General features: G+C 50.2%; 5 protein-coding genes across 5 annotated transcripts; 1 reads left to right on the forward strand and 4 right to left on the reverse strand.

The window, feature by feature from the left end:
* Positions 1–1,137: 1,137 nt before the first annotated feature.
* On the reverse strand, positions 1,138–2,901 carry BDW43DRAFT_304895 (thiamine diphosphate-binding protein; the record flags this gene model as incomplete). Its single annotated transcript, XM_032045694.1, has 4 exons — positions 1,138–1,982; positions 2,030–2,294; positions 2,464–2,689; positions 2,825–2,901. The coding sequence occupies 4 exons, from the start codon at positions 2,899–2,901 to the stop codon at positions 1,138–1,140; spliced, it is 1,413 nt and encodes a 470-aa protein (XP_031893895.1).
* A 477-nt stretch (positions 2,902–3,378) lies between these two features.
* On the reverse strand, positions 3,379–5,826 carry BDW43DRAFT_295034 (cation transport protein-domain-containing protein). The gene has a single exon (XM_032044009.1). The coding sequence runs from the start codon at positions 5,331–5,333 to the stop codon at positions 3,993–3,995; it is 1,341 nt and encodes a 446-aa protein (XP_031893896.1). The 5' UTR covers positions 5,334–5,826; the 3' UTR covers positions 3,379–3,992.
* Positions 5,827–7,068: 1,242 nt separating this feature from the next.
* On the forward strand, positions 7,069–7,822 carry BDW43DRAFT_317176 (uncharacterized protein; the record flags this gene model as incomplete). Its single annotated transcript, XM_032048475.1, has 2 exons — positions 7,069–7,195; positions 7,272–7,822. The coding sequence occupies 2 exons, from the start codon at positions 7,069–7,071 to the stop codon at positions 7,820–7,822; spliced, it is 678 nt and encodes a 225-aa protein (XP_031893897.1).
* A 615-nt stretch (positions 7,823–8,437) lies between these two features.
* Positions 8,438–10,833, reverse strand: BDW43DRAFT_295038 (carboxylic acid transport protein). Its single transcript, XM_032044010.1, has 5 exons — positions 9,687–10,833; positions 9,504–9,634; positions 9,274–9,452; positions 8,847–9,195; positions 8,438–8,795 (listed from the first exon to the last, which is right to left on the reverse strand). The coding sequence occupies exons 1-5, from the start codon at positions 10,241–10,243 to the stop codon at positions 8,473–8,475; spliced, it is 1,539 nt and encodes a 512-aa protein (XP_031893898.1). The 5' UTR covers positions 10,244–10,833; the 3' UTR covers positions 8,438–8,472.
* A 1,100-nt stretch (positions 10,834–11,933) lies between these two features.
* Positions 11,934–12,877, reverse strand: BDW43DRAFT_22046 (uncharacterized protein). Its single transcript, XM_032039397.1, has one exon. The coding sequence runs from the start codon at positions 12,800–12,802 to the stop codon at positions 12,308–12,310; it is 495 nt and encodes a 164-aa protein (XP_031893899.1). The 5' UTR covers positions 12,803–12,877; the 3' UTR covers positions 11,934–12,307.
* Positions 12,878–13,121: the final 244 nt, after the last annotated feature.

The raw sequence follows: 13,121 nt of genomic DNA on the forward strand, positions 1-13,121 counted from the left end.
TTTTAGAAATGAACGGAGACAAATACCTTTGAAGCATGCAGCAACCATATCATGGGGGGGCAATGGATGATCCACACGCCCTTCAAAGCTTCCAGTGGGAGGATTCCTTGGTATCTTCAGGTGGGATAAGAGAAGACTGAAGCTTTCATCTCCAACTAATGCATTTACCCAGCGGATGCCTTCGGGAGAAAGGATGGAACATGACCCTGTAGTGTCGATCTTTGGTAAGCTAATATTGATGTGGCTTATTCTCACCCCGGAGCTATACATACCTATACACAATCGCTCTCCACTCCTATCCTTTACGTCAAGTGATATTGATCTGTCCTGATGGGAGGAGAGGTTTATTCTTAATTGAGGCTGAGTGGAGGGAGGGGACGATCCCCCGTGCTCCCGATTGAACTGGGAAGTTCGGGCATGGAGATATTCACGCCTCATTTGGCTAGTGGGAAGACGCATTGACTCCTCGATTAAACGCTCCATGTTCTCCAAGCGCTGAGTAAGAGCGCGATAGGACCTATATTGCGAGTGAGAAAATCGCCCTTGCTACTTGATCGATATAGTACATTTTATGGCATGATGTCCGTTGTCTGACATTACTGTATTGGCAGTTGTCCCCTCGTTCTGTACACCTGGCACAGCAAGGTCGATTGCCGTCGCATCTAACCTGGAGCCTCTTGAAATTTAGAGCCGTGCGCTCGCATCGCGAATCCTAAGAAAGCATACCTTCCGAGTCCGGCATGGAATGCAAGCCCACCGGGACTTTGTATCCCCTTCCGAGTTTGAATTCTGCATTGTTTTCTGGATTCAACCCTGGCGTTCGGGGTGAAGTTGCAGATTCAAAGGAAGCATTTATGATATTAAATTCGGACATTTTCGACACCGATCACCTGACTGGGCTCCACTAGGCAGCGTTTAGGCATGCCATGTTCAGTATATACTGATGGCAAGATAGTCGCGAAAAGGAACTTGGGAGATATTCGCCCGCAAAGAGCTATAATGCTACTAACCCGCCAAGTTCCATACGGTGCTTTTGGTTTCAATATCACGTTTTCCCTTTGTTTTACAACAGAAGGCTTCGGGTATCATCGTTATCTCCGACCTATCTCCGGGAGGTTTAGCATCTCCGAATCAAACTTATGAGAATGAGTGTTTGACAATGACTCTAGCTCGCAGCCTTAGCTCTAATTCTACCTTGTCTAACGATCCCCCAGTGGATACGATGGGTTTCATATCAATATCCTCGACGATCACGTCCAACATCGCGGGACCCTCACAGTTCAGCAGCCACTCCATATTTTCAGGGAGCGTATCCAACCTGAAGCACTGACGCCCTTGACACCCCGTACTTTGCGCCAGTCGTACAAAATCCGGATTAGCCTGTCGGGGATGACACACGCACCCGTTGTAATTTTTCTGCTGCAACTGTGTGATCATTGCCTGCTGACGGTTGTTAAACAAAACAACTTTAACAGGGATGTCATACTGTGACGCGGTAAGAAGTTCTTCTATAGTCATGCATAGAGATGCATCACCGTCCACATCGATCACTAAATGGTCAGGCTTAGCGAGATGGGCTCCAATTGCGGCTGGAAGACCGAATTCCATAGCGCCTAGACTGCCTGATGTGATTAGAGAGCGTGAATATCTCCAACGGTATCGCTGAGCCGCCCACATCTGGGGTTGTCCGACTCCAGCGGTGAGGATGGTGCGGTGCTTGATGGTTTCTATCTGGTGGCCCAGCTCTGTTAAAATTTGTTGTGGGAGGCTGTACTGCTGCGGTTCTTTGGTATTGGGGATACGTAATGAGTACTCAGCCTTCCAGTGCTGGATTTGTGACAACCATTCTGCCCGATCATGCCTTACTAGTTGAGGGAGGAGTATTTGCAAGGTTACGGATAAGTCTCCGATAGCGAGATCCGTTGGGTGTATGTCTTTTCCCACGGTATCCGCATTGATATCAAGCTGTACGATGCTACGCGCTTTCGGGGCAAACTCGGTGGCCTTGCCCGTCGCTCGCTCGTCTAACCGCGCCCCGATTGCGATAATAATGTCGACATTTTAGACAGCGTACAGTTGGCATATGGAGTTCCATAGGTGCCCATCATGTGTAAGGCTAGATTGTGAGTCTCGTCGAAGCTTCCTAGGCCAAGGAGAGTGGTAGCCACGGGAATGCAAGCTTGCTCTGCGACTTGCGATAACAACGCTGGCCCATCATAACTCGAGTGGACCCCGTTCCCAGCACATGTGACAGGGCGTTGAGATTGATTGATTAACTTTACAACGCGGTCGGCCTGGTCATTGAGATCCACAATGTAATGGGCAAGAGGTGAGTAAGTGTGTTGTTAGATGCTACCCGCCACTGGAATGTTGAAGGAATCCTCGAGAGCCCTATCATCAAATACTGCTTTCCCTACATCCTTGGGGACTGCAACGAGGACAGGACCGGGGCGCTTGTCCAACGCCGATGGCTCCGGGAAGACTAGCGACAGTGTCCACACAGGTACACCACCTTGTGCACGATTGAGCTAAAGAGACGACATAAATCTCTTGAAATGCGCCTGTACCCTGGATCGTTGGGGCGGCCTGGCCGCAGATCACTGCCATTGGAGTCCCATCCAGTAACGCATCCAACATGGGCGTCACTACATTTGAGGTTCCCGGTCCATAGATGTCACCAATACGATCCCTGCGTTTCCTAGACTTACATTCCGAGTCCTTCCCGCGCAATCCGAACCACAAGAGTCTTTAGCAGACCTGGCGAAACGACAAACTATGCAGACGGTGAAGTCTATGCGGGGAGTGATGGTCGGGTTCTGGTCACCTAAATTTACGAGTAGGTTTAGTGTGCCAGGCTTTCATCTGCATTTCATCTCCGATGATCGGACGATGGGGGGCCATGTTTTGGACTTTTGAGGCGGAGGTGGTGGATGTGAAGGCTGGCTGTTGTCTCTGATTTCCGGGTTGTGTTGCCGTTCGAGGGGAAGCTTCAGGACGAGGTCATTGGGGGAAGTTAGGGAGGGGAATTTTTCAGAAAGCTGAGGGGATGGGGTATTAAACAAGTTAGATGGTTATGGTTATATATGAGTGCTTTTGGATTAAAATATAATCTCGTGACTAGAAAATGGAGTATGTAATCATCAAACTCGGACAAGATCACATATAGATCGTCGAATTCCAAGACACCCTCACCTCATATAACCCCAAGATTCCTCCCCAAACACCATAAAGGTCTATGATATAATAAAAACCAACCCCCACCCCCTAAAACCTCATACATCGCTCCCATCGGCCTCTCTCTGCCCCTCCCCCCCAACCTCCCCATGCAGCAAAAAATTCCCAATCCCCGAACTCTTCCTCTTCAACCACTTCTTCCACCACCACTCCCCCTGCTGATGCACATCACACGGCAAGAGAATAGCATGATCCAACGCATGCGGCAACCCCCTATGCCGCCCCCTAACCTGCATAGCAATAACAATCAACTTACTAACGGGATTAAACTCCGCACTCAAACTCGTCTGAGTAGCCGGATACCCCAACGACAGTCCCACCGTCCCATAGGCAGACACAATCTCGAAAAGCAGCGGAAAGAGCGAAAACGCGACATCCTGGCCATGCGTTTGCTGGATGCGTTTCCCCTCTGTTACGCTTATCAAAAAGAACCCGAGCATCACGTACCACAGGTCGAAGCCTAGTTGGCGTTGGATGTGGGAGGCCAGGCTGTGCGGGTTTGGTTTGTCTTCGTCGTCGTAGATCCCTAGGGATTTTTCTTCGTAGACGTTTGTTTTGCGGATTGCGATTGCGATGGGGAAGGCCGATATGTACATCATTACTACGAAGGAGACTTGGACGGCTGGGTGTAGGGCTCCCAGGGTGGTTATGGAGAAGCCGGCGGTGCGGGTGGAGGCGATTTGGAAGAGGCCGTCTACGAGGCGGAGGCCTGGGGAGAAGGGGTTTGTTTGGGGGTTCTGATGTGGAGGGGGGTTGGGTCAGTTTGGTTTGTGGGATGGGGTGGATTGGGGACTTACTTCTTGGAGGGTGTAGAAGACCATGAGGTCTAGGGCGTTCATGAGGAGGAGGACGCCTGCTAGGCGCCAGGTTTCAGGGCCCGGGAAGAGCATGGTAAAGCAGCGTCGGGGGTGTTCGAGGAGGTAGTGTAGTTCGTCGTCTAGGGGGGAGCCGTATCTTGTGGATTTGGAGAGGAGCCAGATAATGAAGCGGAGCATGCATGGGAAGCCGGTGTTTCCGATCACCACTAGGAAGGTCATGACCAGGAGGGGGAATGCGGCGTCTCGGAATGAGGCCATTGAGTCTGGGCTTAGAGTATATCCTAGGTCGTGGAAGGCAGAACCGGCAGTGAATACTGCCCACCATGGTCGATTCAAGCCCATATCTTTGACCATCTGGCCGTATTTTGAATCGGCCATGATCCATGGAATGAACAGTACGACGCCGAGAAGATGAAAGGCCACGAAGTAGCAGACCAGGATAACCATGAGGGTTTTCAGCGCCCTGTATTCGATTCCTCCCAGCTCGTCCTTCTGGTCTTCGTCCCAGTCAGAGTAGCTCGCAATCGAATGCTGCCACATTAGAGAGGGCAGGGCAGGCATAGTGGGGCCGTCTAGTGGGGGAAAAGCTTCGTTTATAGCCTCTGTGAACGAGCGACGACGGGAGAAAGAGGATCGTCGCTTCTGTCTTGCTTCATAATCTCTGTCGGACTCGAAAAACGTAATCCGTGGGCTTGTGGGGCCGATGGCAGCTGGCTTGAATGTTTGGTAGCCCCCAGAAGATTGCTCATCGCGTGTATGGGGCGATGTCCTCGGGGATATGCCGTCGTCTGAGCTTGGAAGTAAGGGTTGCTCTTCATCTTCCCCGTCCGACTCAAATACAGTGGTAGTGGCATTACTAGTATCGGTGGTAGTCCTGTTCAGCCCTATTGGCCTCCGTGCCTCATGCTCGAGACTTTGATTCATTCGTTGTCGTTGGCTGTGGCATACCGCCTTGGCGTCCCGGATAGCGCTCTTGAAGCGCTTTCGGAACCAATAGATTCTGATCAGAACAAGCAATGAATGAAGGAACACGACATTTGTGACCATCGGGACGAGCCATAGCGTTATCTGCTGCGAAAGACGCAGGTCTTTCAGGTCGATGGGGTTTAGCCCGGTCTGGGTGGCGGCGCCAGAGGCGAGAAATAAGGCATCGATGAAGCTTAACCCGCCCGGAATGTAGAGAGCAATTGAAGCTATGAAGACCCAGACGATGATGTAGAAGTAGTGATGGCGAAGACGTAGGGGAGAAGAATCGGCCTGGGCCTCATAGTACGGGGGCATCGATGGAGGGAGGGTTCGTCGAGATAGACCCTAATGGTCTGCGGCAGCAGCGTAAACAAGGAGGGAGAAGATTCACGGTCCTGGCAGTGGGCGAGCGAAGTGGCATTGTTGAATTAAATACGGCAGGATCATCGTGAGGTGAGGAGTTCGACTGCTGAGTGGCTGCGGAAGACCTGAGAAATGCCTCATTCTGACGGCTTCGACGATTGCGGTCTGTCCTGTTTCCGTAGCCCTAAGGAAAGACTTCATGTAAAATCCAGCTCCTGCGGGTCTTTTATAGGCTGGGTCTACTGAATCCCAGACTTTGGAGAGGTTTAATTGGTAAGAATCCTGACGCAATTGTGCGACATGGTCAGGGAGGCAGGAATCGAAGGGAGGCGACGCCTTAGGGTTGGGCCAATGATTGCTCCGTTTAATCGCTCATTTCCCGCCATTGACATCAACGATTTGCCCACGGACCCAAAGTTCGACAACCTTATTCCTTTTAAGCATCGGAACGGGATACAAACATTCTTCCGAGGAGAATACTCTGTATAATTGGGTAGTCAGCTCAAAATCAAGTTGAATTTACCTATATGACATTGTCCAATGTTAAGTTCATATTTACGTATTTTCGAATTTTGATAACTTTATTAAAACTTTAATTTTTAGTTTCAATTCATTCTCAGTGGCTTTTGGGCCAGTACTTCACCACCACTTGGTAAGCCATTGGTCTAGTTATATTGCAGGCGCATGAGTAGCCCTGCAGCCACGTGATCCAGGCTGCCGTTAGTTCCTTTGTCTAGGCTCTTATATGGAGGCCCCATATCCCCATCACATCGTTCTTCAGGAGTCTCCACCTGATTTTCTCCCGTGACGCCATGGGCTTCCTCAAGACGTGTTGCAGCTTCTGGTTCCTTGCCAGAGGTTGTACGTGAACTGTGGAACGCCCTGAATATATTCAGATGGGTTTGGAAAGGCGACAGGGCGCTCATCGCGCACTGGGAATGCGAGTACAAGAAAAACCGACATGGTGGACACTCAGAAAACAGTAGGGACGAGGGCGCTGCGTATAAGGTCGCAGGGACTATCTTCTCAGGTTGACTACCACGGACGAACTCCATACCTTCTTTGAAGAGCTGTATTGCATCAGTCCTAGACCTCTGGGAGATAGGGCCACGAGCTCCCAGTTTCCTAACACAGAAGCTATTTTCTCGTGTGATGCAAGATGCAAATTGCAAAATGAGCTACTGCATGTTATAATTGGAACAACTCAGCACAGATTGGGTTCTTTGACAAGATGAACTATCTTATTATAGGGCTGATCAGTTTGATATAGTTTTCACTGTGCTAAAATCATTATCGTATCCGTTCATTACATGCTTCTCGCATATGTACCCTTCGATTATCGTGTGAGACTGAATCTCAAACACTCTGCATACTGTCCTAATGGTGCGCCTACATAAGCGATATGCGGCTATCAACTCGTTCACATTCGTCTGTTTCTAAGAGAGGTTGCAAATTCCCTGCTTCAGAATACGAAGGGGCTAAACCTAAGCTGGAAAGGTCATGGATAGCCCCACTGTAGATCCACAAAACCGCAAGCGCAAACGCTCTATGCGGTCAACTTATTGCCTCAATAAGGCCACTAACGTACAGCGGCACAGACACTCACATGGCGGCGAGGGACCGAACGCTACTGTAATATGTCTGACAGCATCCATTCCAAGTTAAAACCCCGAAGCGCAGTTTTAGAATGGCACCGAGCCGTGATGCTGAGCTAGAGCTTGTCCTCAAGCCGGAGTTGCTGCAGGGCATGAGTACTTGGACCCTACTTGATGATCTCCCGTCGTATCACCATCTAGTACTTCCTATTATCCAAGGTACGGTACCTGGACCTACCCTACCCTACGCCAGAATACGTGCGTAACGTTCAGCCTTTTAAATCCCGTCGCCTAGGCCACAATGTCCTGGCCCAAGGTCCATTCCATCTCAAACGGATGTACCTCTTGGTTTCCGCCCTTCAACGCATCAGCACGGGTGCTATGCCTGTCGCTCAGTCCCAATGCCAGGCTCTAATCGTGTGTCCTACGTTTGAGTTGGCATGGACGGTGAAGGGTATCGCCAAAATGCTTGCCTCTGCAATGCCGTCAGTGGAAATCTATTGCTGCCCTAGAGGGTTCCATGACGCCCAGGATAAAATTGACGAGCTCCAAGGGTCTGGGACGGGGCGGGTCCCCGATATAGTCGTGGGCACGGCTGGTAGGATCTGGGAGTGTATTACTCGTGGATGGTTGAAGACGGATACTGTGACAATGCTTGTCTTTGAGGGTATGGACGATATCATGAATCTCGGATACGATGAGTCTGTTCTGCAAGGGATCCTTGACACGGTCGCCCCGGGCGGCACGCAACTCGTGGTGCAGTCCGACTCCTTGCATGTGTGGAGGAGCATTTGGAAGCTGGTGGGCGGCTTTATGCCTTCCCCTGTCCGGATGTGGAATATCTAGATAGACCCATCATGGAAACCACATCCATTTTTGCCGACATGAGTATGATTCTGAGCTTGGCCATATCATGTCCTGCTACAGTGGATCTAGTTAAATGTAGGTTGCTGAAGGAAAAGAAAAAGAAAGGTTCTCCACCCTACGGGGAGACTGTAGCATAGAACCAAGAAACCACGCAATACCTACAATTACCACCTAGACAATCTGGGGTACCAGATATGAAGTAAACGCACCCCACGTCCATGTACTTGGCATGATATGTACTCCGGAGCTTCTTCCCCGCAGCAGTCTTTGTTGATCAACCTTGGCGAGTTCCTATTCTGGTAATCCGTCATCTATCCCAGCACTCATCTTGTCCCGAATTATACCGGTCTTACTCTCCGGTGCTTTGGACTTTGCTGTTGTGAAGTCTGTTATAAAGACGTCAGGCAACCTTTTGGAGCTAGATTACTGCGTCTAGCATTGAGTCAGTGGTCGTTCTACAGCAGTTATGCCGAAGAATGCCTAGGATAGGCTACACTGATGTGGACAAGGATAACGAAAATCTGGTGTAATCGTGGCATAGACAACTTCATTAATCTTCACGTCATAGTCAGAGTTTAACTAGTGGAGTAACATCATCATCATCATCATCATCATCATACGGTGCCAAGCTAAATCTTTTCTATCTTCTCAACCCTCTCTTCCGTAGCCTTTTGCTCTAGCTCATGGCCCTTCTCAACGTCAAGGTCCTTCTGGGGCCCGCCCTCTTCCACACCGGCAACGGCGGTCTCGAATCTACGACCACGCTTCTCCGGGCCAAACGCAGTGGTCACTATGATTCCGGTCGCGATGATAGCCGTGGCCACGCCCATGGTTGGCCCATACGCCGGGGCAGGCTTCCCGGTTGTGCCAGTGATAAAGGTCTTCTCCGCGATGGCGTTGACAATCTGTGCAGAAGGGGACGAGATCATGTTGCCAAGTTGATACGTAATACCTACATCATGTTAGATCTTCATACAAAGAAATGGAGCCATATCATACGCACCTGGGAAGGATGACCGGAAGGCCGGTGGGGAAAGCTCATTCAGATGAATCGGGATAACACCCCAAGCACCCTGGACGAAGAATTGCATGAAGAATCCGGAGGCGCTCAAGGACCGTTCGCCCTCAGGAAGGATCCAGGCTGGAATCAGAACACCAGAAATGAATGCGGAGACAATAATAGCTCGACGGCGACCGAAGAACTGGGACAGGTATCCGATAATGGTGCCACCAACGCAAGCGCCAGTCTTCATGAGGATGGAAGCACGGGAAGCGCCGGAATTCTCCATGCCCTTCTGTGTCAACATGAACGTGGTGTAGGAGTCTTGTGAGGTGTGGGAATAATAGTTGAACTGGAATCATCAGTGGTTTTTTTCTTTCTTTCTTTCTTTCTTCTTGGGTCTGTTCGTTGGTTAAGGTAGAATACTCACCCAAGTCATGAGAATAATCGCGTAGATGCACATTTTCCACTCCTGGCCGAGCATAACCTTTGTTTCCTGCCAAAATGCCCCTGCACTTTTGGATTTCTTGCCGGCCTTCTTAGCTTCGAGGAACTGCTTAGACTCAGGGAAAGCGATTCGGATCAGGCCGACACCAATTGAGATACCAGCTAAATCATGGTCAGTCGCGTCTCACATCGTAGCGATCTACAAACACTGACCTGCAATCCAGAATACGGTCTTCCAGCTGTCGGTCCCTCCGCCGACTCCGAGATTGGCACACGCGGCGAAAACATAACCCAGGGAATATCCCTGTTGAAGGATACCCGACATCAGACCACGGGCGTTGACACTGCGAACGTTTAGCGAGGTCGCACAAAATGCGGGTTGGCTGGAACACATACGGACAATGCTCTAGAGCCATGGCGATGGCGTTTCCATACACACCGCCCATGAAAAGACCAAACAGACTGCGCACGGCGAGGAATTGCTGGAAGGTTTGACTGTAGATGGTCGCAATCTGTAACACTCCCAACACAATCATGTTCACCACCATCGGCCATTTACGGCCGAACCGATCACCAGCCAGACCGAAAAGAGCGGCCCCAACGCTTCGCAGGAGAAGCGTCAGTGTAATTGCTGTTGAAATATCGGTTTTGGTGCGATGGTAATATTTAGACAGTTTTACTTGTTGAATAGACAGCGCATGAAAGTCGAAAGCATCCGCAGTCCAAGCGACCAGGCCAACGAGGAAGAACAGCCAGTCTCTGGCGCTGAGCTGTGCAAACAGGCTAATGGGGTTCTTGATGGGATCCGGGTCTTGCCATTCAGTTCGCGTCTCGCCGTACTCGTTGGTCACAACGACTCGTTGCTTCCACTTGAACAGATCCCCCCAGGCCTGTTTCGCAGTCGCGATAATGCCCGTGGGGACAGGTTCCGCTGGTTCGTTACTGGTGTTCATGTTGTTGTGAGATGCTCAACGAAGGAGAAAGCCAGAAACGAAAGGGAATAATAAAAAAAAAATAAAAAAATTAAGAATTTGCTGTAATATACGTAGGAGGGAATGATGCTCCTCGGACGTGAAGCGACATCAGGATTACGCCTTTGCCGGCGCCCTTTTATACATAATGGCAATAATTTCACTCTTATCCGTGGCGCCCTCCGCATGAGGGAGTAAGGTGTCGGGTCCACCTGATGCATTGGGAATTTGAGATCTATTTCACGAATCCCCAGAGTGCACGCCGAGATTCCCCGCGAAAAAGCTTCCAATCTCCTCGAGCCAAGATCTCGCCAAGCAGCTAAGGCTGAGGTGGTTGTCCAAGCGTACACAGTACCGGCAGCCACACGAGTCAGAGTTGCCATTCGAGGTGGTATTTCCTCTTGATTCGGGCCGCTCTACTTGCCCAGAGGCGCTAGCTGCTCCAATCCATTCCTGGAGACGTGGGGGGTCATGAATTTTGTGTGACGGCGACGGAGCCAATTGAAGTATCGGATTCAGACAAACGATGCTGGCCAATTCCTCGGACGGGAAAGGTCAGAAGGCCACGGAAGTAGTCCGCCTCACGTCCACGTCGCAAAAAGAGCGTAAATGAAAAAAAAAAATAAAATAAATTTGTGTCAGCCAAGACAATTAGGTTCAAGTCAATTTTAAACTTATTTCCCCATGCGTTTGTGGGTCTTTGTCTCCTCCTGGGGTAAAGGGTACGGGGTTGCACTCAGGCCCTACATGACCGCATTACGCTCATCAACCCATCCTGGGAACTAGGCCGATGAATCCGTTGGTTTTGCGTGTTGGCGAGTGGAAGATTGATCAGCATGCGTCCATGATCACGATTCAACCGAGACTTCTTCATCCAACGCCTAGTCGAGTCTTGAATAGCAGGCATTCGCATCCTTTGTGGGGAAATCCTACATCGAAGCGGAAATTCTCCGACAACGGTATCGCAGGTTTCAGTTTGCTAATCAGAGTCTACCTCCGGTGCTCCTTCGGGAGACTAAATCGGCTTTCACTGGGTCTGGTCGAGGCTCAATGGCTCCCCGCCGAGAAACGCGGAGATGCCCCTCGTGGCGCCGCTTGGCATAGTGAAGCAAGTCTTGGAAAACGCTGTCATGGCCAGCGGAAGGCTTGATTGCCTGAAACCGGTCGGGTGCGTTCGGAAGAATTAAACAAAGAAAATAAGACCAACGTCGTTGTGTCCCCGGTGTTGGTTCGGGGTGAATCTTGTTCATGGCGGAGAGATGGCATACTTCTTATTCCAGTCTTCAGTCAAACATTTCGCACTTCGTATATTCCTTGCAACGCTAGCACTGAGATAGGGCAGGCGCGCTCATTTCCCTTCTCCTCATTGGTCGGCTGCCAATCCGCGAGGGCCACCATCCCATTCTCAATATTTCTTTTTTTTACTCATCGCGATCACTGTAGGGGTGGGAGCTGGAGACCATGGTGCAGAGATGTGAAGTGATCGACATTGACCTTACTGAATTATGTAAAAGCTACCAACCTACCTGGTTACCTTCATGTCTCGTGCCTGTAAGTGAGCCTGGCCACTTGAAGCCGTGCAAGGGGCTACTGCTAGGGTTTGCCCCTAGGGATCAAAGGTAGCTGCAGATACATATGAACCTGTCTGTACGAGACGTTGGGAACTAGAATGATGCCGTGAGGCTCTATCATCCGTTTCATATCTACTACTAACATGCAAACCACCCTACACCTGGAGAAATCAATTACCGGGCGATCGGGAAACCCAGTCGCGGAATATATTCCACGGTGTGCCTCTCTTGGGACACCAGATGAGTCACTCTATCTACATGATAAGACCGGCTTCACTCCACAAGACTTCAAATAGAACATGCTTTTATGAAGAATACTATTAAGGGAGATATAGCGTCATGGATCTGCAATACGTCTGCGCTATAACGCCTGGGAAAGTTCGTTCAAGAGGCTAGCCATGGGCTAGATTCCACCTCCTTGCTCGTGGGTAGGATCGGGACTCAACAAGGTCCCACGATTATATCATTTGTTATATCAGTTATGTCGGCGAATGACGATGCTCATAATTCTCACGCTTTGAGGAAGAAAGGAATCAAACTTTCCTTTATCCTCTATCAGGTCATTCGCGTGTAATTCGGGAGCCAAATTCCGGACCATGCCTCTAGAAAGGCTTTTAAAATAAGGTCGTCGCTCTTGGCGCCGGAGAGATGCACAAATTTTAGAAATCAAGCTATACGTAAGAGGAAATCGCGCAAGGTGGCCCACGACAAACCTTATTATCAACAAGTCTATCATACGAGAACAAGACAATCTTTGGAATACACACCACGTTGCCACAAAGTTCACTTCCGAAAACACCCTCATCCGCATCTTAACGACAAACCCCCAAGTGGCTGGAAAGCCAAGATGGAACAGCCCGATTTTGCGCAGCACACTACTTCTCCCAACAGCTTGGCATCCTGTTAGTAGGAGTCGGGGTCTCCGACTGATCTTCTCTGCGGCTGCCCAGGAAAAGAAATTTCCTAGCATCAATCCCACACATTTAGCGCCGTTAGCGACTTTGCTCCGGCCGAATACTACCCCTCCACCATGTCATAAAAAACAAATCTCCACTCAATCCGAGTCCTCGTGCTCATTCGTGCCGACTATCGAGACCCGAGGTCCAGGTCAGGCCATGCATCGTCCAGCTTATCGGACGCCGCGATTGTTCACCATCGAAAAGATCCTTTCTTCCGGCGCGCTGCCCCGGTAAATTAGCTCATAGCCGATCCCGGTTCGCAGATGAAACAGTGCACCCAAAGTCCCCGCATCCCAGTCCGCAGAAAGAGCTTAGATTGCCTATCTTACG

Source organism: Aspergillus alliaceus (assembly GCF_009176365.1).
Source record: "Aspergillus alliaceus strain CBS 536.65 unplaced genomic scaffold BDW43scaffold_102, whole genome shotgun sequence".
In the NCBI taxonomy this organism is placed as follows: Eukaryota; Fungi; Ascomycota; class Eurotiomycetes; order Eurotiales; family Aspergillaceae; genus Aspergillus; species Aspergillus alliaceus.